The sequence below is a fragment of the Triturus cristatus genome, chromosome 10 (genome assembly GCF_964204655.1).
Source record: "Triturus cristatus chromosome 10, aTriCri1.1, whole genome shotgun sequence".
In the NCBI taxonomy this organism is placed as follows: Eukaryota; Metazoa; Chordata; class Amphibia; order Caudata; family Salamandridae; genus Triturus; species Triturus cristatus.
Genome location: NC_140593.1, coordinates 506,628,467 through 506,655,837, shown reverse-complemented (window position 1 = coordinate 506,655,837; position 27,371 = coordinate 506,628,467). Strand labels below are relative to the sequence as shown.

General features: G+C 47.5%; 1 protein-coding gene across 2 annotated transcripts in view; it reads left to right on the top strand.

Annotated features, from left to right (window-relative positions):
• UBE3C (ubiquitin protein ligase E3C) overlaps positions 1-27,371 on the top strand; it is a 992,333-nt gene that overhangs the window by 879,961 nt on the left and 85,001 nt on the right. For both annotated transcript variants that reach the window (XM_085631966.1, XM_085631967.1), the window contains exons 21-22: positions 19,021-19,209; positions 19,314-19,380. In XM_085631966.1, coding sequence (XP_085488092.1) covers positions 19,021-19,209; positions 19,314-19,380 — 256 coding nt within the window. The remainder of the gene's footprint in view (positions 1-19,020; positions 19,210-19,313; positions 19,381-27,371) is intronic.

Below are 27,371 nucleotides of genomic sequence, written 5' to 3'. Positions count from 1 at the left end.
CTGGGACCCCTTTGAGATAAGGCAGTTTAATCCTTTTGTCGTCATCTTCCTCAATTAGTGCCTGGACACCCTTAAGGGATAGCAGTGTGTTTTAGAAGATTTATTCATTCATTCAGTAATGCCCAAGTCATCTCTGTGAAAGACCAGCTCCCTCCAGTGGCTTGTGAACTTTATATCCCTGTGACAAGTGAGTTTCTTGCAGCAATGTGGGTATACCCTCTTCTTATCATGTATGCTTACATGTTGTGCTTCTTGGTAGTGTTATTCATGCCCCTTCACATTACATGGTATCACAACAAGTTGTGACATGTTTAGTTTGCAATCAGATAAAAAGGTCACCCTTTCCCCATGAACCACAGCCCTCCGATTGGTAACACCCCATAATAGGTTTGCTCCACTGTAAAGTGTCCAGAAAGCCACTGGGGCACACACACCTCAAGAAATAGGCCTCCAGGTAGGCGACCATGGTCCTTTCCTTCAACATGATCAGGAAGGTCAACCACTCTTACATTTTTGCATCAGGACCTTCCTTCTGATTGCTCAGGTCTCCCCACCAAATATGAGACCCATTCTGAGTCCGTTCACTTGTGCACGTAAACTCTCCATTTCGGGGAATCTCATCCAGCCTCATTTTGTTTGAAAGTGACAGCAAGGTTTTGTTGGTCATCTCTGTCCACGCTAAAGTTAACTACTACTGTATTGATTTTACTCTCCAACGCATATCTTGTGTCCTTGTTATCTGCCACGATTTTGTCAAACTTCTGTGTCAGGTAGTCATCTAAGGGTGCATCTCCCTCAGATGATTCCTCGGATGTTAGGGAAGGGCGTCTCTCCACTGCCTCTGGACTTAAACTGCTGGGTCCTTTGACCTTGTTGATTTAAACCTGCTTGTAACAACTTCCCACCAGTCACAGCCAGAACTCAGTGTTACCCTTGGCAGTGAAATAAGCAGTAGCAACACAACTTCTAGATCCTCAACACTTCAGATTGTTTCCTTACTCCCTCTCCAATTCACTGCATCGTGTTTCCTGCTACACCAGTTACTCTCAGTCAAATGAGTCCGCAGAGGTTTTGCATCTCGTTTTTGCCCAATGAGGCCCTGTTGATGCAACCTGATTATTTCCTCAATTGTGCTGGCCCCCCGCACCTGCACATCTATTTTTATACTTACAAGATTTACTTGCAGGTTTACTTGTGACTGGGAACCCACATAAAATACCACTGTGTGGCCAGTGTTAGACATTTCCTTACAGCTCTGGTACAGGGAAGGAGGGGGAGCAGCTCTCGTCTTGCTTCCCCATTCACATTCAGTGTGCCAAGTCACAGATCATTGGGTGTGCTCCATGCAGTCGTGTCCATGACCCTGGTATGTAGTGGGGGGGAATGGGTCGGCATAATTGCTTTATCTGTTGATGAATGGTTATGCCATCGCAGGTCTTAATCCTCCCTCTGTGTTAGTCTCACTTCCTTTGCTGCCCAGCAGATCTGGCACTTCGCTCCACTCCATTGATTTTCTTGTCATGCACTTGACCACAGCTCTCCCATCTTGCCACGCTGGGTGCACAGACTCAATCACTTCTCTCACTGCCAACACCGCAAACTACAGTGAACCTGTGACACCACAGGTCAGTTTGTGCTTTAGTGGCCGAACCGGGTGTGGCACATGCAATCAGAATACTCATACAGACTCTCTGAGCAGCACATTCAAGAAAAACCATGAATGGGTTATGAATGACACAGTTCTCCATAAAATATTCTGTGACTGGGGTTCCCCTGAATTATATCTGATGGAAAGCACAGAAAACAAAACCTGTTCACACTTTGCCGTGAGAATTTACAAAACGGGTACGAAGGAGAATGCCCTATGGATCAACTGGTTCAGGAAATCTCTACGGTTTTCCTTTAATTCCCATGATACTAGGAGTCCTCTTTAAACTGATCTACTCAAAAGCCAGACGGAGTCTAATAACACCGTAGTGACCCAGACAGTGGTGGTTCAAAGACCAACTTCACCTGTCAGAACGACCTGACAGGAGGCTGCCATACAGGCTTGATCTTCTTTTTTTAAAACTTATTTTGATCGCAACACTGCACATAGATCACATTACATGTTTGGAATATATGGTACAATGTATCATTGGCAGGCTATTAATAACATCTTATATCGTGGCAATCTATTAGCGGGCCCATATGTCTTACTCAGTAGGTTCATCGCTTGACATATAATGGCTATTTCAGTGTTTAAAGTCCTTCCCACACAGTAGTAATGCGTGCAACGATACTTATCGGAACTATTAACAAGAAAAATGAGAATGAATAATGAAAAGAAAAAGAACCTAGACAGGGACTAGTGGTGAAACCCCATCCTGTAGGAAATATATGTATATCATCTAGAGCAGAGCCATCGGGAATCCAATACATGCTTGATCTACTGCACAATTCCTCAGATCCAGATTCTACATCCCAACCGAATATCTTTGAATTTGTCAGCCAGCCTCCTGAACTCATTCAATCTGGGCACTTGAAACTCCCGCAGGAGTGTTTGCACATTCTGAAAGTAGATAAACATCCATCCCCAGGAGCTTCATACTTTTTCAAGTGTAAGAGATTCTGCATCTGGTATTCTCAGATCAACTATGATCCTACCACCTGTTAAGCAGAGCTCTATTGTGATACCTTTATTCATTTCGCCATGTTTAGGCTGGCAATTCTCTTCATGAAAGTCCTCTTCGCAGCCATTTCTGCCTAAAGGAAGTGTGCTTCACAAACCTTTTTTTTTTTTTGCAAGATCCCAGTAGGTAAGAATGCCCTAGAGGGTATTAAAAAAAGTTTTTCCCTGGTGCGGAGAATTTCTCCTCCCTGGGAGTTGCACCACCTTTCATGGAAATCTGCTTTCCATATAGCTATAACATCTGCATACATGATCAGAGAGATTCAGGTATTGTGTTCTCATGAGCCTTATTCCATAAGCACAAAGTGGTCCGGAGGATGCATCTTAAGTTTCCCCCTTAGATAATTTTGGATATTCATGTGAATCAGAAAATTACATTACCAAAGTTCATCAGAGCCTCTTTTCCTGCAGAAAAATCTCTCCATACGTTAGGAGAGTTCTTAACTTCTCTCTCGATAAGAATAAATATATCCAAACATTTATTTGTACATTATTGTCCTCTAGACACACGTCTGGCTATGTACAACCATTCACTGACCAAATAGGCACTATCTTACATCCTATTATGCCCTAAACCCATTAACTGACAAGCCAAAGGCTCACCCTATGAGAAGTAAAGCTGCTACGACTGTCTTATTGAGAAATGTTCAATTGCAGAGACTGGTAAAGCTGCCACATGGATGTCTGCATGCACCTTTACAAGGGCAGGCCTTCTTGAAAAATCTTTTTGCGCAGTTTGCTTTGACTTGTCTTTTATTCCCATCAACTGCTTTTATTAGGGGTGGGCTTGCCATTCTCTTCAGGTCCTATGGTTATCAATGGAGATCCCTTGAAGGAGAAGGTCAGCAATAAATGTACTAGAATTACTATAGTGCTTAGAAGTAGTAAATAAGCGTGTTAATGCAGTAACTTAAATCTAAAAAATGTTAGAGTATTTTTTATTGTATACATTTCACATAAAGTTTCATGCTGCCTTACTATTCATATTTGTTAACAGTCCATCATGTGTCTGCTAGTTTGTGTTTATCTTCAAATAAAGGTTTTAAAATATATATGCAGTATTTTGTTGATCCTTGAGTGTGTTGTTCATTTTTGAAAGAGCATGGTATGTTCAATTAACTGTCCCTATCTCATGTTTCAACAGTCTACCTGTTACCTGAAACACATCTTATACAAACATTCCTCAGTGAGTTGCGTATGGGTTGCAGTTTCAACAGTTTTTCTGATCCGGGTTGACACATTGACTGAGTCCTTGGTGCCAGGGGTTCTGAAATCCTCACCTGCAGCTCTAACCAGCTTCAGAGAAAGTAACATATTTAGTCATAAACCATCTTCAGATGATGGCAAACCTCTTCATATCGTGGTGGATCCCCGTTAACTTGATGAAGATGCACCAAAGTCCTTCTCAGGGGCTCTGTTTCATTGCAGCCATCCTGGGTACAGTGCAGTTTTGGGCCTTGCCTCCACCACGAGTCCAGGGCATTTGGGTTATGATTCTGATGTTTCAGCATCTGTCCTGGGTTTTGGATAGAGTGGCCCTGAGACTCCTGGGGCTCTTGGCATCCTGATCGTTGGCTATGCCAGGTGGTATATGCAGGCTCTGCAGTGGAACCTGAAGTCTCTGTGGGCCCAGCACCAGGGGAATCTGTAGGTCTCCAGCCAGATTTCAGAGGAGACTGTAAAAGAACTGGAGTTGTGTGGCTTTTTATGAAGACAGGACACTGTGGTAATTGATGAAGAGTCTTTTTTCTTGAGTTACAGGTTATGCCCCTGGTCAGTCCCTGATTTCAGTAACAGACTGCCTCACAGCTTCTCAGAATCCACACACCAGATTCCAAGACTGGAAGCATGCTGTCACTAGAGAACAGCATCCAGTTGCCAGGTAACATAAACACTAAACAGAACACATCTCCTTTCCTTAACAAACATACATTGGCACACTATTTTACTTTAGTCCCCCTTTCTATTTACAAATATAATCCTCCAGTGCTCTTGGTCTTCTTTTTGTTCGGGAGCTCAGTACCCTTTTGTACCGTTGCTCCTCTCTGCCATTATCATCACACGTTTGTGACCATTCCCTTTCTTCTACATCCCTGCACACAGCCACTTTCCTTGTATTCCTCCACTTCCCATCTGATAATTTGACAGTATTTACCCTCACTTCTATCACAGTCTTCGGGTAGATTGTTTGAAACTTCCCTTTCCGTTCACGTTGCCCACAAGAATCCCTTTAGTTAGTAATGACCTTGTTGCTCTTTACCTTTTCCCCATAGTTCTCCTGTAATGTATTCAAAGCCATTGCATACACATCTTCTGTGTCTGTCTCTGTATCTGCATTTCTACCCTCTAGTGACTGTCTGAGCAAAGTTTTTAAAACATTCCTTCCTTTCACCCCTAAGCAGTGTTTTAATATTGCCAACTTTCTCTTTGCTACGTATAGGTCCCCCCCAATGGCCTGTAAGTATGTCTCGAAAAAGTCTTTCCAATCCTCCCATACCATGCAGGGAAAAACAGGATTTTCTAAAAACGCTAAAGGCTCTGGTATATTTTGTGACGCCATAGCTATTCAAATGAAAAGCCTAGGGTTATGTGTCAATCCAAAAAACGCAATAAATCCCTTGCACAAATCACCTTTTGTCAAATGAAAGCTTTACATGTATTGCATATCCAGTCAAATACCTTGAATAGCTTTGTCAGCCATAGAAAGTTCTTGTAATTGCTGCTCAGCAAATGAGAGCTATGCCCTTCACCGAACGCACAGCCTGCCCATCGCTGATGCTGCCCACAGGAAATAATGTTTCCACAGCAAGGCAGGTCGATAGGCGGTGTGCCCATCACCAAACACCCTCAGCGTGTCTGTCATTGAAGCGGCGCACAAAGATCAAATGCTTCACAGCTGGTAAAATGACTGGGTAAAACAACAGGCTCGTTTGCAATTGCAAAACACGCGTGCTCTGCGCTGATATCCTGCATGGCAAAAAATATTGTGGCTTGCACCAGTGCCCCCAATGTATATGCCGGTCCACTACAAACAATGCTATACACGAAGTACACACAATTGTTTCCTTATTCAAAATGGCGTTGAAAAACGTGACCGTCATGATGGCATAACCAAGCCCGCCGAACCTCCACTGTTGCCGATCCATCAATGACTCCTTCGTTGCCAAGAATTACAATGCCCCATGTGACGTACGCTTGCACATGTGCAACCCTTCTGCAATCAGCATATCAATTTGTCAGGAATACGCAAATAGTAAGTGCGTTCCAGCAAGACGACATTTCGATATGGATCATGGCTCGGGCCAGCTGCTGCGCCATCGCACTTTCAAATCTCTCCACTCATCGTCTACCGTTAAGAGACGGTGAGGCAAACAAATGCCCTCAATAATCCATGCTCCTCTCACGTTTTGCAGATAATCTAAGGACCGAGCACCACACAAACGTACAAGCAGCTAGTAAAAAATACAGCTAGTAAAAAACGTCACCCAGCACAAATGTAATTCTTCAACTTCAAAGGTAAAGGTATCAGTAGCAACTCTCCTCCTGCACCAAATTCTCTCATAATGACCTTCTCCTGCCAGGCACATCTGCACAATGTCAATAGGGCTTGTGCTGGACCGGAGGACGTGTTTACTTTGGATTTCTTAGAGGTCACTCTCCAAATTAGGGTAACCTTCAATATTTCCAACGTTCAACAATAAACCTTCACAGCACAGTATCCCTCATATTCACATTCAGTATTCCATCCTGAGTCTCCACTTTTATGAAAACATAACGCTGGGGTAATTGATGAAGAGTCTTCTTTATTGAGTTACAAGAAATGGCCCCTGCTTTGTAACTGCATGTCTCACAGTTTCACAGAATCCACACACCAGATTCCAGGAGTAGAAGCATACTGTCTCTAGAGAACAGCATTCAATTGGCAGGTAACATAAATACTAAATGTTAGACCTGGCACCTTGGCGTGTCTCCCTTCCATTTTTTGCTGTTGCCTCATGTGTTTTTGCTGGTTATAGATGCTTTGGGCACTGTGCCACTGCTGTCTAGTGCCACAGTGCAAGTGCTCCCCATGGTAAATTGATGTATGGATTAGTGATTCCATAATTGGCTGGTTTGGTTTACCTGTCAGACCCTAGTACAGTGCACCCGGGGTGCCGAGGGCTTGTAAATCCAAATGCTGCTGGTGGGCTTGCAGCACTGGTTGTGCCAGCCACAGAAGCAGCCTGTAAAAGTGTGTCTCAGGTCTGCCATTGCAGAGCCTGTGTGCAGTCTGGTACTGCCATACTGAGTGGGCAAGTGCACCCACTTGCCAGTCCCCAAACCGTCCCTTTTCTTCATATCAGACACACTTATGGTAGGCCCAATGGCAGGGTGCATTGTAAGTATAAGGTAGGACATGCCCTGGTGTGTGTGGCATGTCCTAATAGTGAATTACAGCCATTTTCATTTTTCACTATTGCAAGGCTACCTGTTCCCCATAGGCCAGAATGGGCAGTTTGATGATTACATCTTATTTTTTTTTTTTTTTTAAAACCTTTATTAACCGTAGTTGCATCAATTGGCAATGTACAGACCTGCGCCAAAGCATCAGTTCGGCAATACTAGCATACACACGTTCAGATGGTTAGACACAGCCATTTAGCCGACAACCCGGAGGTCCGGCGGCGGAGTTCAGTTGAACATATGCAGAGGAATTGGGTACGTACATTGCGTATAAGCGAGTCGATGGTGCTTTTTCTGTTTTTTGTCGTGTCTCATCTAAAGCGCATTGCCTGCAAGTGAGGGGGGCGCAGCGCCGTCAACTAGCCCCTAGGCTCATAGGAGGAAGTGCGCTAGGCGCCGGGTTTTCCGCCAGATGCCCTGGTCTGCGGGCATCGGAGTCCCGGTGGCCCGCTCTTGGCGTAGGCTGGAGCGCGACAAGGAGGTTGCAGCATAGCTCGCAAGGATGCTCATAGCAACCGTTGCTGTGGTGTAACACGGGTTCTGCCAGGGAGCGTAACCAGTCGCCGAACTGCTCCCCGTGCGTGCAACATGAACGTAGGGGTCCGGGCCAGGGTCGAAAAACTCGGGTGGGGACTAGAGTAAGAGGGGTGGGGGGGGGGAAGTGGAGATCGTTCTGCAGCAGTGTGAGAGGAGGTAGGAGCTGCCCAGCGGGGCGGAGCCGGGCCATGCGGGAGTCGCGTCGAGTGGCTGGTCGCAAGGGGGGGGGGAAGAAGAGGGGGGGGAGGGAGAGGGAGAGGGCCAGAGGGTCCTCGGAGGGGGGGGCCAAGGGTCCGCAGCGCTTGTGTTCGCAGTCTGGGATTGTCCGCTCGTGTGAGGGAGGTTTCCCTCCATGTCTAATAAGGGGCATCTGTGCGGGGCGGAATGGTTCTGGCTCCCTGGGTGTGTCCATGTCCCAGTAGTGCGCGCGCATGATGATTACATCTTATAATCCTAACTGACTCAGGGAACTAGGTAGAAATTCGAGTTTGGTATGCCTGAACTCAGAATGATAAAAATCCATCTTTTAGTGGAGTTGGTTTTAACATTCTGTGTTTGAAAATACCACTTTTAGAAAGTAGGTATTTTCTTGTCTAACCATCCAAGCCTGCCTCTGCTAGGTTGTGTATTCCTTGTCTGGAGTTTGAGTGACAGAGGCTGGGGGATTCCAGGAGACAGGGTGAGTCAGCACATGGCTGAATAGGAAGATCTGCATGTAGATGGGTGGGAGGAGTTGCACCTTGGACCTGAATAGGGCTGTGCCTTCCCTCCACAATGCTGGCTCCACCTTCTGTGGTGCGTCTGATGTCTCTGCCCTGCACCGTGAAAGGAAAGGAGTCATGTAAACAGAGTGCTCCAGGACTGACCAGAACTGGTTTGCACTAGGCAAAGGCCTCTGTGCCTTCAGAGAACAAAGAGAAATTGAGTATAAATATTGCGACCCAAACCCAAGAACTTTAAATCACTTTTGGGAAACAAGAAGAAACCTTTGCTGAGGAGAGGAACCAGAGAGACTGAGGTGAGACTATCCCTAAGCTTGAGGGATTGGCCTTCAGTGGTTGCCTGACTGCCAAAGAGAGGAAAAGGAACTTTGTGTGTACTTTATTCAACTTGTGAAGGATCTCCAAGGGCTTGAGAAAGAGCTTGCCTCCTGCTAAAGTCTCAGGGACAACAGACTTCAACCACCAGCTCCCCAAGAGTTCTTTGGAAATGCCTGCAGTTGTGTTGGGCTTTCTGAGGGACTGCGTGTCGCAAGGAGCTGGAAGTGCGACTCACAAAGAAGAAGCGTGTCGCAGCCGCTGTCGTCGCATCACCGCACAAGGGTGTCGCCGCTGAGGCTGTCGCAAAGCATTGCAGAAGCGTCTCGCAACACCGAAGAAGCGTGTCGTCGCCGCAGCCACTGTCGTCGCATCACTGAAGAAGGGTGTTGCCGCTGTAGCTGTCGCATCGCAGAAGCGTCTTGCATCACCATAGAAGAGTGTAGCTGCCGCAGCCGCTGTTGTCGCATCACTGAAGAAGGGCGTTGCCGCTGTAGCTGTCGCATCGCAGAAGCGTCTCGCAACACCGAAGAAGCGTGTCACCACTGCAGTTGTCGCATCGCTTCGCAGAAGCATCTCGCATCTCCGGAGAAGAGTGTCGCAGGGCCTGTCACGGCTCAGAAGAATCGTTGAGTCGCCGCACGGCCGTCAGGCGTGCACGCATCGTGTCGCATCAAGAAGAAGATGCCATCTTTGTTTCATTCCACCGGATCTTCATCGCATCACTGCGTTGCGGGCCGCATCACCACGGAAGCGCAGTAAGAAACCGACGCATCACTGCTCCTGCGTGTAAGGAACCGACGCACCACCTTCCCTGCAACACTTTTGTTGTATAGCGTTACGCATCCAAAGGTACATTGAACTCAAAGTGTCGCATTTTAACATCTAAAGAGAACTAAGCTAATTCTACCATTTTAAGGACAGTATTGTGGATTTTTGTCGTTTGTGGTCTTGTGATAAGTCTATATAAAGAATACTTATTTTTTATGTAAAACTTGTGTGGTGTCCATTTGTAGTGTTGTCACGTGATTACTGTATGTGTTCGCAAATGTTTTACACACTGCCTCTGAGATAAGCCTGTCTGCTCGTGCCAAGCTACCAAGGGGGTGAGCAGGGGTTATTTTAGGAGTGTACCCCCTTACCCTGACTGGACACAAGGGTCCCTGTTTGTCAAAGGTACCTACCTCTGCCAACTAGCGGCCCCCAAATCTAACACTAAACATAACAGTGGCTGCTCAGCCGCAGTTGGACCAGCAACAGATGACCTTCCCTACCACATGCAAAGCTGACGATGGTGAAGGATGCATTGCTACTGCGTTGGGGAGGTCATCTGGGAGAGATGGAGATCAAAGGACCCTGTACTCTTGCGGAGACCTGACTCCATATCAAACTGTTAGTGATACAGACCATTTGCCTGGTGCTGTTCTGAAAGCCTTTCAAGTGTCCATCAAAGAGAGGCTGATTCAGGTTCTCATGGACAACATCACTGCCATGTAGTACAGCAACAAGCAAGGCGAGGTCCTGGGTCCTGTGCCAGGAGGCTCTTCACCACTATCAGATGCTTCAGCCAACTCCAGAGACGTCTAGCCGCAGATTCCTTACCTAAGAATTTTCCCAAGGCACCAAACTGTATCCGGACGTTTTTCCAGCAGTACCCTGGTGCATTGGTAGAGGGTGTCGTGTGACGCCATACCAACGTCGTCCACGTATGCAATGTCACCGGAGTCCATATAAGCCCCTCCCTGACAATCCACTCCTAACCATCAGACTGGACTACGGCAATGCCCTCTGCTCTGGAATCAACAAGACTCTTCTGCGCAAACTCCAAACCATCCAGAACGCCGCAGCCAGACTCGTCCTTGGGACTCCGCGTCACGAGCACATGACCCAACACTTACAAGGCCTCCACTGGCTCCCCGTCGAGAAGAGGGTCCCCTTCAAACTCCTCACCCACGCCTACAAATCCCTCAAAAACATCGGACCCAAATACCTCAACAAGAGAGTATCCTTCCACGTACCCAAAAGGAACCTCCGCTCTGCAGACCTCGCCCTGGCCGAGGTCCCCCACATCCGCAGAAACAGAACCGGCAAAAGAGCTTTCTCCTACATCGCGGCCAAGACCTGGAACATCAGACGCTCCCTGACCCTGCACATGTTCAGGAAGGACCTCAAAACCTTGCTCTTCGACTGATCCAGAGCCGCTGTTCCCATACATTGTGGGTTTCCTCGACACATCTGTTGCCATTGTTTCTGGATGATACCCAGACAGAGTTTACCCAGTTGGTCCAAAATGGGCAACAGGGGACTACATTAATGATTAGATGTTGGATGGGTACCACTGATTTGGTAGGTCGGGCCATGGCTTCTTCAGTGGTGCCACATTGTCGTGCCTGGCTATGCACCTCTGCTTTTTCGGAGGCTGTTCAGGCCACTTTGCTTGACATGCCTTTTGATGGCACTCACCTTTTTCGTGCTCATAACGACTGTGCTTTGCAGCCTTTTTGAAACAGTCGGAGTGGAACAGAAACTTAGCTCTGCTCCTATCTGTCTCGCTAAATCCACCCATTTCAGTTTGCATGGGGGATGTTGGTCCTTCATTTCTTTCTCAATTGAGCATTCCATGGCGATGTCCATGGTTGTCTATCCCACTTACTGGTGACACCCGATGTGGTATTCCTGCTTTTTGCAGGTATTATTCTTCTCCTTCTTACACTGTTGATGACAGGTTATGGTTTTGCACTATTTATCAGTGGTCTAGAGTTTGAGCTCTGCTTGCATCCTATCTGCTGGAACTTTTTACCCTGGTTCTTCTTGTCAATAAATAACTTTTAGTATCCCTTACTTTCACTCTTTCCCCGGGGGGAGTTCTCATATAGTTTTTTCAATGAGATTCCTTTGTCGTGCATCTCTCGTTTGTCCTTGATCTATACAGGGAGCACCCTTTCTGCTACCCTTCTTGTGTAATTCTGTTTCGCCAAAGGCTAAAAATGTCCACTGGAGCGGTGGGACACGTGTCTGGTCTGGCCACTACTTCCCGCTAGGACATTCTTTTCTCCATATCAAACTGTTAGTGATACAGACCATTTGCCTGGTGCTGTTCTGAAAGCCTTTCTAGTGTCCATCAAAGAGAGGCTGATTCAGGTTCTCATGGACAACATCACTGCCATGTAGTACAGCAACAAGCAAGGCGAGGTCCTGGGTCCTGTGCCAGGAGGCTCTTCACCACTATCAGATGCTTCAGCCAACTCCAGAGACGTCTAGCCGCAGATTCCTTACCTAAGAATTTTCCCAAGGCACCAAACTGTATCCGGACGTTTTTCCAGCAGTACCCTGGTGCATTGGTAGAGGGTGTCGTGTGACGCCATTCCAACGTCGTCCACGTATGCAATGTCACCGGAGTCCATATAAGCCCCTCCCTGACAATCCACTCCTAACCATCAGACTGGACTACGGCAATGCCCTCTGCTCTGGAATCAACAGGACTCTTCTACGCAAACTCCAAACCATCCAGAACGCCGCAGCCAGACTCGTCCTTGGGACTCCGCGTCATGAGCACATGACCCAACACTTACAAGGTCTCCACTGGCTCCCCGTCGAGAAGAGGGTCACCTTCAAACTCCTCACCCACGCCTACAAATCCCTCAAAAACATCGGACCCAAATACCTCAACAAGAGAGTATCCTTCCACGTACCCAAAAGGAACCTCCGCTCTGCAGACCTCGCCCTGGCCGAGGTCCCCCACATCCGCAGAAACAGAACCGGCAGAAGAGCTTTCTCCTACATCGCGGCCAAGACCTGGAACATCAGACGCTCCCTGACCCTGCACATGTTCAGGAAGGACCTCAAAACCTTGCTCTTCGACTGATCCAGAGCCGCTGTTCCCATACATTGTGGGTTTCCTCGACACATCTGTTGCCATTGTTTCTGGATGATACCCAAACAGAGTTTACCCAGTTGATCCAAAATGGGCAACAGGGGACTACATTAATGATTAGATGTTGGATGGGTACCACTGATTTGGTAGGTCGGGCCATGGCTTCTTCAGTGGTGCTACATTGTCGTGCCTGGCTATGCACCTCTGCTTTTTCGGAGGCTGTTCAGGCCACTTTGCTTGACATGCCTTTTGATGGCACTCACCTTTTTCGTGCTCATAACGACTGTGCTTTGCAGCCTTTTTGAAACAGTCGGAGTGGAACAGAAACTTAGCTCTGCTCCTATCTGTCTCGCTAAATCCACCCATTTCAGTTTGCATGGGGGATGTTGGTCCTTCATTTCTTTCTCAATTGAGCATTCCATGGCGGTGTCCATGGTTGTCTATCCCACTTACTGGTGACACCCGATGTGGTATTCCTGCTTTTTGCAGGTATTATTCTTCTCCTTCTTACACTGTTGATGACAGGTTATGGTTTTGCACTATTTATCAGTGGTCTAGAGTTTGAGCTCTGCTTGCATCCTAACTGCTGGAACTTTTTACCCTGGTTCTTCATGTCAATAAATAACTTTTAGTATCCCTTACTTTCACTCTTTCCCCGGGGGGAGTTCTCATATAGTTTTTTCAATGGGATTCCTTTGTCGTGCATCTCTCGTTTGTCCTTGATCTATACAGGGAGCACCCTTTCTGCTACCCTTCTTGTGTAATTCTGTTTCGCCAAAGGCTAAAAATGTCCACTGGAGCGGTGGAACACGTGCCTGGTCTGGCCACTACTTCCCGCTAGGACATTCTTTTCTCTGTGTCCTTCAGTTCTATAGCGAGCTTCTCGTTTTTCTTCAGCAGGGTGCACTTTTAATGGACTACTCTGGTGCACGAATTTCATTCACTATGGTGTTGGCGCTGTCAGAGATCCATCTGTGCAGGGCTCGAGCTGCGGTGTTGGGGTCGTCTTTTTCCGCGATGGTTGGGGTGGAGTTGCTGAGTTATGAGGTGAGCTGGTCGTCGGTGATTCTGGTCCAGCTTCTTTGTGGGAGCAGGTGCTGGTGTCGGTGGATGGTGGGTGTTCTGAAGGTGAAGTGGACGCATCGATGGTCAGTCTATGGGATTTCGGTGGTGTGGCTGAAGGTGATGGAGTTTCCTGTTGTGAAGAGGGGGTCGAGGGTGTGTCCTGCTGAGTGCGTGGGTTTGTTCACGATCTGGCGGAGTCCAATGTTGCTGAGGTTGTCCAGGAGGGATGTGGTGCTGGGGTCCAGTTGGTTGTCGAGGTGGAAGTTGAGGTCTCCCAGTAGGGTGTAGTTGGTGGACGCGATGGCATGGTGGGAGATGATGTCCGTAATGGAGTTGGCGAAAAGTCCGTGGGGTCCAGGGGGTCGGTAGATGAGGGTTCCTCGGAGGGTGGAGGTAGGGCTGGCCAGTACCTTGAAGTGAAGGTGTTCCATCACGTCTGTGGGTTCGTCGGGGAGTGTGCTCAGGCGGAGGGTGGATTTGTGGACGATGGCGATTCCTCCTCCAGGGCAGGTGGGGCGGTCCTTCCTGGAGGTCTTGTATCCTTGGGGAATGGCGATGTCCGGTCCCGAGGTGGTGTTGGTCCAGGTTTCGGTAAAGAATGCTACGTCCGGGGTGGTGCTGTCGAGGAGGTTCCAGATTTTGGTGGTGTGTTAGTGGAGGGATCGGACTTGAGAAGGATGCATTGCAGGGTCTTAGGTTCGGTTGTGTTCTTGCGGGCGGGTTGCGCTGGGTCCGTGGTCTTGGCGGTGCTGCAGGTGTGCTGGCGAACAAAGGTAACAAGGGAACCCTACTTACTCAGAACCAGGGTGTACATATTATATTCGGAAACAATTGTTCCTGTGGTGGACATGAATCTGAAAGGATAATGGTATTCTAGTGCGCAATCGCTGTATATTATAGGGTTAGTGGGATGTCTGATGGAGAAGAGACCGTACACAACACAGCATAAGATAAAGAAAAATCAATTTATATAATCCAAATGGAATACAGTTCAGTTGTAAACAGTGTATTGTGTCCCCAGTGAAACAATGGAACCCATTTAAAATTGTGACAATTGGTGAACAAATATACAAAAAGGTTTCCGATATTGTTATAAAGTCGACCCTCCAAAACAATGTATACTAAGAGCGGTTTGCTTTATTGGCGACAACTGCGTTTCGATCCCTATGTGGATGGGGGGTCTCTTCAGGACCTAGCTATTTAGGGACTTCTACAATAAAAGAGGGAGAGAGTGAGAACCAAGGAAATGTCCTTTAGTTTTAATAAAGTGAGAATTAGGGAGAGGATGGTACCTGATCTTGGTTAGAATCTCTGTCATCATAGGAATAGTGTGACACCCAACGTGAACAAAGAAGAAAGACTCACATGGGACCTGGCCGAGTGCTGCACATGTGGTGGGGATAAAAAATTCTGTAAGATATTGTACTTAACCAATGCTTAATAATATGAATAGGAAGAAATGTAGAACAACTTACCCCATTGAGGGGAGGAAGGATGACAGAGAGGCACTACTGTATGATATTCAGTGGGCAGGTTGATAGTTGAAACATGCGGCAATGCGCGTGTTAAGATAACCTGTGTATAGAACAGTTCATTAGTGAAGTCTTTGTTTATACGTGTTTCAATTCAAGGCACCAAGAAGCTGTGAATATTTACCAGTATGTGGTTTAGAATCTGGATATATCTTCTTAGTCTTGTGACAGTAATTGATTCTGAAACCCAAAAGTGAAGCTTTTGTCAGTTTCAAGCAGAACTACGCTTTTGGCCTGTTTAAAAACTACTCAGATCGAGGAGTTTCTTACCAGTCTCCATGGAATGCTAAATTAATTAGCAGCGAAAGCAGCCGCTACGCGCTTGGACGACCTGCTTCAGTCTGTCTCCCTCGTTGCTGTGTACGTGACAGGAGCGCGGGTAGAAACTAAATGCGGAGGCAGCAGCGGCGGGAAAAACGGGCTGAAAAAGGAAAAAGGCAAAAAGAGAGAGAAAAGTGCCAAATAAGGCAGCAAAAGTGCAAGAAAGAGTGGAGGAAAGACACAGAGGATACAGAAGGAGAGTGAAAGGGGTAGATTGAGATGAGGGTAAACAGCGAATGAAAAACAGTGGAAAGACACAGAAGGAGAGTGAAGGGGGAGCTTGAAATGAGGGGAAAACAACAGAAAATAGAGGAAAGACCCAGAAGGAGAGTGAATGGGGGAGATAGAAGTGAGGGGGAAAAAACGAGTGAAAAAAGAGAGAAAAAGCGGAGCGATTGAATCGAGACAGAGGACCACTGGACCACCAGGGATGAGGCGAGTGGTCAAAACCTTTCTTCCTTCGATCAAAAGAAGGCGAGTTGAGGTGTTAACAGACAATACCACTGCCATGTGGTATTGCAAAAAGCAGGGCTGGGTGGCATCTTGTACCCTTTGTCAGGAGACCCTGCGTCTCAGGACATGCCTGCAACATCAGGGCATTTCCCTGGTAGTTCAACACCTGGCTGGCTTTTTGAACGCCAGGGCAGACAAAGTCACCCGTCGAACTCTAGTGGATCACAAGTGGCATCTCCACCCGGAAGTGGTGCAAGATCTCTTTCTCGGGTGGCTAGAGCCTTGGTTAGATCTGTTTGCCATTGCTAAGAATGTGCAATGTGATCAGTTTTGCACGTTGGAGTTTCAAAGGCTACTCTCACTCAAAAATGCTTTTAATTTCGAATGGAACTCCAGTCTCCTGTACTCCTTTCTGCCAGTACCACTGCTGCCCAGAGTTCTCAAGAAGATCAGGAATGACCAGGCTCAAGTCATTCTGTGGCTCTGGATTTGGCACAGAGAGTTTGGTATACCGAGCTTCTGAGCATAAGTTCTCAGACCAGGCTGCCTCTTCGAGAGGATCTTATGTCACATCAACAGGAGAGCGTTCTGCACCTGAATCGGCACACACTCCAACTTCATGCGTGGAAATTGAGCGACAACAGATGACAGCTTTTTGAGAACCAAAGGTTGCAACACCCTTGTATGTAGGACAAAACATCCCCTTGCCTACCTTTTTTGCATCGCCTTACCCTTCTAAAGAAGAGGAGAGACTCCACCATCTGGACCCAAAAAGAGTGTTGTTGTTCTACCTTGATCTGGGTGGGCAGTCAACTTTTTGTAGAATTGAAGTTAAGAAAGGGAAGACAGTGCAGCAACTGACCATCTCACGAGTGCTTTGCATAAAGAGCTGCTATGCTTTTGCCAAAAAGCAACACCCTGAGGGCTTGCGTGCTCATGTTTCCAGAGCCAAAGCTGCAACCACTGCTTTAGCTCACAGAGTCCCTGTCTTGGACATCTGTCAGGCAGCAATGTGGGCGTCATTACACACGTTCACAAAGAATTACTGTTTAGATGGTTAGATCCATCATGATAGGTACTTTGCCTGTTCGGTCCTGCAGGACTTTGATTTGGTACTTTTCGCATACCCACCGCCAGGTAAGGAACCTGTGGTTAGAAGTCTGTATCAGATGTACAAGTTACTTACCTTTGGTAATGCCTTATCTGATAGAGACTCTGTCTTGCCGCAGATTCCTTACCAAACTTCTCATCCTTCCTGCTGTGCAAACTGATTGATTAGGGTCACTCTTCCCAGGCCTTAGCAATCCACACCAGTATGTCTGGCAGCATTCTTCATGGCTCCACGCTTCTGGCATGGAAAATTTCGAAAATAATCTGATGTCGGCGTGCTGGAGTGGTGCCTATATTGGCACTGTACACATCATTTCCAGCGCAGTTGACGAACGATGCCACCTACTGGCGCACAAGGGTACTCTCGAAGATTTCCAGATCCAGTTTGACACCTGGGGAATATTATAAGGTAAGGAATCTGTGACTAGATAGAGTTTCTACCAGATGAGGTGTTAACAAAGGTGAGTAACTTGTTCTTTTGCCCCAAACCCTTTTTGGTGCCACAATGTGACCTCAGTTTGGTCATCACTTTCCTCATATGCACCCTCTTCCACCCAATGCACATCTGTCTGCCACTTCTCCTGACTCTGAAGACTGTGATCTTGGTTGAGGTGACTTCTGCTCATGACATGAATGAGCCCTAAACGCTCTCAGTGCAGCCTGCTCATACCACCCTTTTTCAGAAAAAGTGGTGTTGTGGACCAGGGAGACGATATTTTTGCCCTGCCTCACAACCTCAAAGGAGGAGGAGAAGAGAGTGCATTGGTTGGACCCCAGAAGAGCCATGAGCTCCTGGCTCAATTGCACCAAAACCCATCAGGTGGATGGTCTGCTTTTTGCGGGGTTCTAAGGGGCAAAGAAAGGCAAGGCAATGCATAAAAAGATTCTGTCAAGGTGGATAGTCCTCAGCATTAACATCTGCTATGCACTGGTCAAGAAGCAGCCCCCAGAGGGACAGATAACTCATTCCACCAGGGCCAAGACTGCCACCACTGCTCTGACACAGAGTACCTGTCCATGACATCTGTCAAGACACAATTTAGGCCTCAGTGTACATGTTCATGAAGCACTACTGCCTTGACAGGCAGGTCTGATCGTTCAAACACTTTGTCCAGTTCTGTAGAGGTTTTTGGTGTGAGACGTTGCATAGATCCATTACCTTGAGAAGCACTGCTCTTGTATCTATTGCAAAAGGTGAGGTATCTAGGTTTGGAAGTATACATCAGATGAACAGGTTACTTACGGTTACGCTCTTTCTGGTGAATACTCTGTCTAATTGCAGTTTCCTCACTGCCCACCAATCTGCCCATTCTGTGGAATGCTCTCTTTTCCCATCTATAAAGGTCCAAAAATAGAGATCTGCACACTGGTAATTCTAATTATGGTTTGGCTCCTCGCCTACAGCAGCAGACAGTCACGAAATAAACTGATATTGATACACATTTGTGACGCCGATAAGCGGCTTCATCATCTGTTGCTGGGCAGAACAAAGTCAATGCGGAGCTGCACTCCTCCTACCGGCGTGTGGGAGCAATTCTATTTAAATATTACTCCTCAAGTATGGCGCCAGGGGATGTATTAAAGGTGAGAAATCTGCTGTTAGAGTATCTACTAGAAAAAGCGTTACTAAAGGTAAGTTGTTTGTTACAGATAAATACCCTTCTCGTTAGATTTTTTTTTTTAAACGTAAGCATGTTTTCAGACACATCCGTAAAATTGGTTGTAAGATATTTCTTTTTATAGTATTTTAACTGTGTTCCTTCATTGCCATTCAGTTCAATGTTTGTGTTTTTTTTCCGTCAAAAGACTCCATCTAATTAATATTTTATTCACCTCTAGGTTTCATTGCAATGACAGTTGGTCATTTTGAAAAAAATGTGGTTTCTGTCAACTTCTAAAAAATGTTTTATTTGCATAGAGTTATCAAGGCTAATGTCTACAGTTTCACAACAAGGCACTTTCTGTTGTATTTTGCAGGTGGTTGAATTGAAAACGGGTGGAAAAGATATTCCTGTCACCAGTGGCAATAGAATAGCCTATATACATCTTGTAGCGGACTACAGGCTTAACAAACAGATAAGACCACACTGTCTTGCATTCAGACAGGGACTTGCAAATGTGGTTAATCTTGAGTGGCTTCGAATGTTTGATCAGCAAGAAATACAGGTGCATTTACATATTTGATTGATAGTACTCATATCATTTCATTAAAACATTTGAATAGATATGTTCTTGTTCCAAATGATCACACTTGTGTTCTTTTAATTTAGGTATCAATTTCAGGTGCGCAAGTACCCATCAGTCTGGAAGACCTAAAAGCCTTTACAAACTATTCAGGTAAGTATTTGGCTTTATAGAGTAGTTTAGAATGTTTCATTCGATAAGACCTGTGAAATGAATATTAATAATGTTTTCCATCTTCAATAACTACAAGCCAGATATTGTTTTAAAGACTCATTCTTTACCCAAAATAGTGCATAACGTGTTGTCTTTTTGATAACAGAGTACTAGTGTCCACAAAGTTCTTATTTTCAACTTTATCATCCTAACAAGAATAGTTTTAACACATGAATTGTTTCCTTTTTTGCACATTCTCTCCCAAAATAGTGCCAGTTTTTGGAAATTTTATTTCTGGTAGTGACTTCTAGCCACTGATTCCTTACCTTAGAAAATTCTCAAAGCATCAGACTTGATCTGGAGATTGAGTGTAGACAGTTTAGTGTTCAACCTCTCTCCCGAAGTGTGTGATGTGATCTTGGCAGCCAAGCGTCCCTCAATGAAAACAGTATTCCCTTGACAATGGGACAGAGTTATGGCTGGGTATGTTGACCCTCTGACTGCACCCATATTTGAAGTTTGTTGTTTGTTCTATTGCTAGACTAGCATGGCCTTGCTTTGGGAACAGTTAAAGGGTACCTCTCGGCCATTTTGGCTTTCTTACGGTTGCCGGATCAGCCCTCCAGGTTTAAGTCACCCATTATGACTCGTTTCCTGAAAGGTTTACAACACGTTTCCACTCACATCTTTCAGTGTGATTCAGTTGGACCTTGATTTAGTTCTTACGTTTCTAATGTGCTAACCTTTTGAGCCTATGCACAGCTGCCCAGTTCAAATGTTCATCATTAAAATAGTTTTCCTGGTTGCTATTACATCTGCCAGGAGGGTTGGTGACTTGCAAGTGCTCCATCAATTCCCCGTACACTACCTTCCTTCCCAAGGTTGTGGCACCGTTTCACGTCGGACAAAACATCACCCTGCTGACTTTCTTTGCTCCACCCCACTCTTCAAGAAGAGGAGAGACTCCACCGCTTAAATAAAAAAAAATATTGTTCTACGGTTATCGTTGTAAATACATCTGTGTGGACGATCGGCTTTTTGTGGGATTTGCTGGAGCAATGAAAGGCAAAGCAGTGCAAAAGAGAATCCTCTCCAGGTGGATTGTTCTCTGCATTAAAATCTGCTAAGCACTGGCCAAGAAGGAACCCCTGAAAGATTTGCGGGCTCATTCCACCAGAGCCAGGGGTTCAACCACTGCGTTAGATCACAAATTCCCAGTCCTGGACATCTGTCAGGCAGCCACATGGGCATCACTGTACATATTTGACAAACACTTCTGCCTAGTAAGCCATGTTCAGAGTGATGGGCATTTCTCCCGTTCAGTCCTCCAGGACTTTTTTTAGTATAAGCTGTCCACAGACTCACCTCTGGAGAGATATTGCTTCGATATCTATTCTAAAGTAAGGGATGCGTCTAGAAGTATCTATCAGATAAACAAGTTACTTACTTTGGGTAATGCCTTGCCTGGTAGAGACTCTATCTTGCCACCGATTCCTCACCGACCCTCCCATCCTCCCAGTTCTGCGAACTGTGATTTCCATCATAAGCGGTCCTTGAGGACCTCACTCAGGCACTCTGGTTCTATACTTTAGCAGGGCCTGTGCTTTTGGCGCAGAAAAAATGGACCTGAAACAAAGGTCAACTCACTGAATTTGCGTCTGTAAAGGCAACACGCACGTCACTGCTGGTGCTGACAAAGCTGACAACACCACACGGAGCCGAAGTGTGCAAAAATTCCCAAACCCAGTCTTATGCCAGTAATCTGCAGCTAAATAGAGTTTCTACTAGCTATGGAGTTACTGAAGGTAAGTAACTTATTATTTCAGACATTGGATCATTAAATGAATGAATAAATAAATACCATTGAGACTCCTAACAACTAGATAGTTCACAAATTCAATTTTCTGTCATTTGGACATACAAAAGGCATAGTCCCTCTTACACACAATTTTGAGTATTTTTAACTTGATCTCAGAGGAGTCTGAATATTTACAGTTTAAACATAAGATTCACTCTAATTCCTTTACCATAGTAAATGCAGGCATATTACATTTAAGTAAATGTGAGCTGTGAGTCATCCAAATATTACTTGTGTCTGTAATGTTGGGATCACTGGGTAGCCACAACCAACTCCATTTTGCCTTAGATTACATTTGAATTTTTTATGTTCGAGGCATGTGGGCTGCTGAATTCATATCTGTGCATAGATCGCCGCCTAGTGTTGGGTCCGGATGTTTGCACGTTGTTGTCCTGGAAGAGTCTTCGAAGTATCCTTGGATAGGTGACTCCTCCCCTGGACTACAGTGCGCATGGGCATCCTCTCCATCCTCAGATTGTTTTTTTCCGCCATTGGGTTCGGATGTGCTATCTTAGCTCAAGTTAGGAAAATATTTTTTCGAGGCCAAAAGGCCTTTAGTTCGCGTCGGTACTGTTTATCGATCGGGTTTCGATAGAATTTGTTAGTTTACTAACTTTCAGCACCGACTGCTTTCGCATTTACCTGTCCATCGACGACTTCGACGATGGAATCCAGGACGCCGTTCAAAAGGTGTCCGGTATGCAATGCGAAGTACCCACACATCGACGTCCATCCGGTGTGCAACAAATGCCTTTCGCCGGACCACGACGAATCAACATGCATGGCCTGTGCCCGGTTCCGCTCGAAGAAGACTCTGCGGAATCGACGAGCGGCGAGACTCGAGGCGCAGCACGCGGCACCGGCCCCGACAGACATCTTCGGCGAGGCCGAGGACGTCGAGGAATTGGAAGTCTTGCCCTCCAGTCCCGTTTCCGAACACGAAACCGGATCGGACGAGGAAGACGAGTCACTCTTCCACAGAGGTGAAGACGACACCGAGGTAGGAGACGACGAGGAGGCCTTCGGGGCCGAAGAAAGTAGCTCCAATGATGAACAAGGCCTACCTGTTCAAACCGTTCAAACACCAGTGCCACAGCCTATGGCTCCGGTCGAGGGATCGCCTTCGGGCCTTACCCGAGACCCATCCCGCAGTTCTTCGGCCCCGCCCTCGGGCCCGGCCTCGGACGTTCAGCGGCAGCCATTACTACATAAACAGGCTGGTTTCCCTATCACAAAACCGAAACCGAAAGCTGCTCAGGTTCCACCGAAACCGAAACTGAAAGTAGCGCTGGTCGGATCGAGGCCTTCGACGCCAGCGCACCGCGTCGGCACCGACCGCACCAAGAGGGACTTCGGTGCCGAACTTGAGGCGGGCGACGTTGGAGTCGACAAACGGAAAAAAGCCATCGGCACCGACAAACCTGCTCGGCTACCGGCACCGACGACACCAAGGGCCGTACCGCCTGCTGTGTCTCACATCGCTCCCTCGACGACACCTAAGCCTCAGGTATCGAAGACTTCGACGGTGATCTCTTCACCCCGACTCGATGACCCTCCGGCACCGAAAAAATCTACGGCCGCCTCTACGAGCCTGGCCGGTGCCAAAGCCTCGAAGGCGCCCCAAGTACGACCTGGTGTGACGCAAGGCAGCAAAACCACACCTGTCCTCCAGGACACGTCGGGCTCCGGTTCGGTCGGAGCTCCCGCAGCCTCTTCGGTGCCGACCAACATTACCTTCGGATTGCCTCCGTCAACAATCCCAAAAATGTTCCAACTCAGGACACGGGTCACCCAACCTACGGTCACACCTGCTGAGACGTCTCCAGCACGTATCATCGACGCCGGCACTGGCAGAATGATTCTCCAGGACCGAAGGATAACTTCGGAGCCGCCATTGGACCCTTTCAGGATCCCACTAAAAAGGAAGTTGCCTGCAGAATCGGAACCTCTCCTTTATGAACCCTTCCATTCATCCTACCAGGATCCACACCGGTTCTCCCCCACACGCTCCGATACAGGCGCATTGGAGGACTACATGGCTGACCAAGTCCCCTACCATGTAGACACGGACCCTGATGACCAGCAGGACCCTGATCAAACTTGGGGCGACCCTGCAGACCCCAGTGCACCTCTCGATGCACAGGATCCACAACTCTATGGGGCAAAGACATCTCCTACGGAGGATACTGCAGCGTTCAATGCTCTTATCGAACGTGCTGCCAATAACCATGGGGTGCAGCTTCACTCTGATACCATCGAAGATGACTTTCTAATGGACACCTTTGCATCCTCAGAAAGACATGTAAAGACTCTGCCAATGTTGAAGGGGGTCCTCAAACCAGCCAAGGACATTTTCAAAGAACCCACCAGGGCACGAGTGATAAACCCCAGGATTGATAAAAAATACAGATCAGCACCTGGGGATCCTACTTACATCAGAGGACAATTACCACTCGACTCCATCGTCGTAGCAAATGCACGCAAGAGGGCACACTCGCAAACAACAGGTGACGCTCCTCCCCCGGACAAAGAGTCCAAGGTGTTAGAAACCTCTGGCAAGCGAGTTGCCGCCCAAGCTGCCAACATATGGCGCATAGCCAACACTCAGGCGCTCCTTGCTCGCTATGATAGAGCGCACTATGACACACTTGAGCAAATATTCCAACATCTCCCTGACCAGTTCAAGGAAGGCGCAGAAATGCTCATCAGAGAAGGACAGCTACTAACGAACGCTTCCATCAAATGCGCACTAGATGTTGCAGACACGGCTGCCAGAGCCATAAACACAAGCGTCATGTTGCGACGACATGCCTGGCTACGGATCTCAGGATTCAAGCCTGAGGTACAAAACAATATATTGAACCAGCCCGTCAACCCCGACTATTTATTCGGGCCAGAGGTTGACACCACCCTCGAAAAGATAAAAAAGGATACGGACACTGCAAAGTCCATGGGCGCACTACAAACTCAGTCCTTTCGGAGCGGCTCCTTTCGTCGCCCCGGAAACAAGGGAGCAGGTAGAGGACGGGGGTCACAACAAACATATAACAAAGGCAATACACAGACCACCTATGATAAAAACACCCGAGGTGGATATCGTGGCTCCAGCACAAAGGGCAGAGGACGCGGCTACGGCAACACCAGGTCCTCCCCCAAGAACAAGCAGTGACGCCCTCTCCCTTCCTCCCGACCACATAACACCTGTCGGGGGAAGGCTACAAAGGTTCCTGTCCACGTGGAATTCCATCACCACGGACAGGTGGGTCAAAGATATTATAAAATACGGTTACTGTCTGGAGTTAACCTCCACTCCACCCACAATACCACCAAGAAGCCGTCCTATGTCCTCAGAGCACTTAACGCTCTTACAGCAAGAAGTGCAAAGTATGCTTCTAAAAGGCGCTATAGAGGTCGTACCCATCCACGAGCAGGGTGCGGGAGTGTACTCCCTCTACTTCTTAATTCCAAAAAAGGACGGGTCGCTCAGACCTATATTGGACCTGAGACCCCTGAACCAGTACATTCTTTCAGAGCACTTTCATATGCTCACTCTACAGCAAGTCCTTCCGCTTCTCAAGCAGGGAGACTTCCTAGCCACACTGGACCTCAAGGATGCGTACTTTCACATACCCATCCACCCCTCACACAAAAAATACCTCAGGTTCACTGTTCAGGGGCAGCACTATCAGTTCAAAGTCCTTCCCTTCGGCGTGACAACAGCGCCCAGGGTTTTCACGAAGTGCCTCGCTACGGTGGCAGCACATCTACGGAGGCAGCATATACACGTCTACCCCTACCTAGACGACTGGCTCGTTCAAGCGAAGTCAGCCCAGCAATGTGCAAGCCACATGTCCCGCACCATTCACCTTCTTCACAGTCTGGGATTCTCACTGAATTATCCAAAGTCCCATCTCCAGCCCGCACACGTACAACAGTACCTAGGTGCGACTATAGACACTCTGGCGGCCACAGCTCAGCCAAATTTAGTGAGGATCGACAGCATACAACTGCTGATCTCCAAATTCAAACCCAATCACTCACTTCCAGCGCGAGTGTTCATGCAGTTGATAGGCATGATGGCCTCCTGCATCTTCATAGTCCCGCACGCGAGATTACATATGCGCCCACTTCAGGAGTGCCTAGCACGTCAGTGGAATCAGGCTCAAGGACAGTTAAAGGACCTAGTGTTGGTGAGCGGTCGGGCATACAACTCTCTGCATTGGTGGAATCCACAAAACCTTTGCAAGGGCCGACCGTTCCAAGAGCCTGTCCCACAAATAGTACTGACAGCGGACGCGTCTCTCCAGGGATGGGGAGCTCATGTACTCCACTACACAGTGCAAGGACTATGGACAACACAACAAAAGAAGTTGCACATCAACCTTCTGGAATTGATGGCAATCTTCCTAGCCATGAAGGCGTTCAAAGTACATCTATGCAACAAGGTCGTGTTGATCCGGACGGACAACATGACCGCAATGTACTACATACAGAAACAGGGAGGCACACACTCTCCACAGTTGTCTCATCTGGCTCAGAGCATGTGGAAGTGGGCCATTCAAAGGAACATGTTCCTCATGGCGGAACACCTCCCTGGCAAGGACAACCAGATGGCGGATCTGCTCAGCAGACACAGCCACCAAATGCACGAGTGGGAGTTACACCCATCAGTACTCCAACCGTACTTTCAGCAGTGGGGTCATCCGGAGATAGACCTATTCGCGACAAGCGAAAACGCAAAATGCCCAAGCTTCGCCGCCAGATTCCCACATCCGCAGTCGCAGGGCAATGCGATATGGATGAACTGGTCCGGCAGATTTGCGTACGCTTTTCCCCCAGCGCCATTGATACCGCTAGTGGCCCGCAAACTCCGACAACACTCCCTGACACTCGTCCTAGTTGCTCCCACGTGGGCACGCCAGCCGTGGTACACCACCTTCCTCGAACTTTCCGTGGTGCCGCATCAAAGGCTGCGGATCAAACCCGCGCATTTGACGCAGAACCATGGAGAGGTTCAGCACCCAGATCCGCAACAGCTGAATCTGGCGATCTGGCTCCTGAAGTCCTAGAGTTTGGCTATCTCAACCTGCCACCTGACTGTATGGACATCATCAAGGAGGCCAGGAGACCCACTACCAGAGCTTGCTATGCAGCCAAATGGAAAAGGTTCGTCATTTATTGCGGAAATAATGACATCAACCCGCTGGACGCATCCATCCAAAACATCATCTGTTATCTCTTACACCTATATCGATGCAATCTGGCGTACACCTCTATACGTGTCCATTTGACCGCAATATCAGCCTATCTGCAAACCAGGCAGCACCTCTCTCTATTCAGAGTGCCTGCCATCAAAGCATTCTTGGAGGGGCTCAAACGAGTCATTCCACCTAGTCACCCACCGGCTCCAATGTGGAACCTCAACTTGGTCCTCACACGCCTGATGGGTCCACCCTTTGAACCTCTACACTCATGCGAGATTCAATTCCTTACCTGGAAAGTGGCCTTCCTAGTAGCGATCACTTCCCTCAGAAGAGTTAGTGAACTCCAGGCACTAACCGTTCAAGAGCCATTTATTCAGGTTCACGCTAACAGGGTCGTACTACGTACCAACCCCAAGTTCATGCCCAAGGTAATATCACAGTTCCACATGAACCAGACTATTGAACTGCCCGTTTTCTTCCAAAACCCACAAACTGTTGCAGAAAGGGCACTACATACACTAGATGTACGGAGGGCCCTCATGTACTACATCGACAGGACTAAACCATTCAGGAAGACAAAACAACTGTTCGTTGCCTTTGCCCCACACCACAAAGGTAACGCCATCTCCAAAGCAGGGATAGCCAGATGGATAGTTAAGTGTATTCAAATCTGTTATCAAAAGGCAAAACGCACATTAACTATTCCACCACGAGCCCACTCAACACGTAAGTTGGGGGCTTCCATGGCCTTCCTAGGAAATATTCCCCTGCATGATATATGCAGAGCAGCCACATGGTCCACTACACACACATTTACAAAACACTATTGCGTAGATGTGCAGTCAAAACAGCAGGCAGCTGTAGGACAGGCTGTTCTCAAAACACTTTTTCAGACCGCTGCAGCTGGCACGGGTAGCCGCCGCTAATAG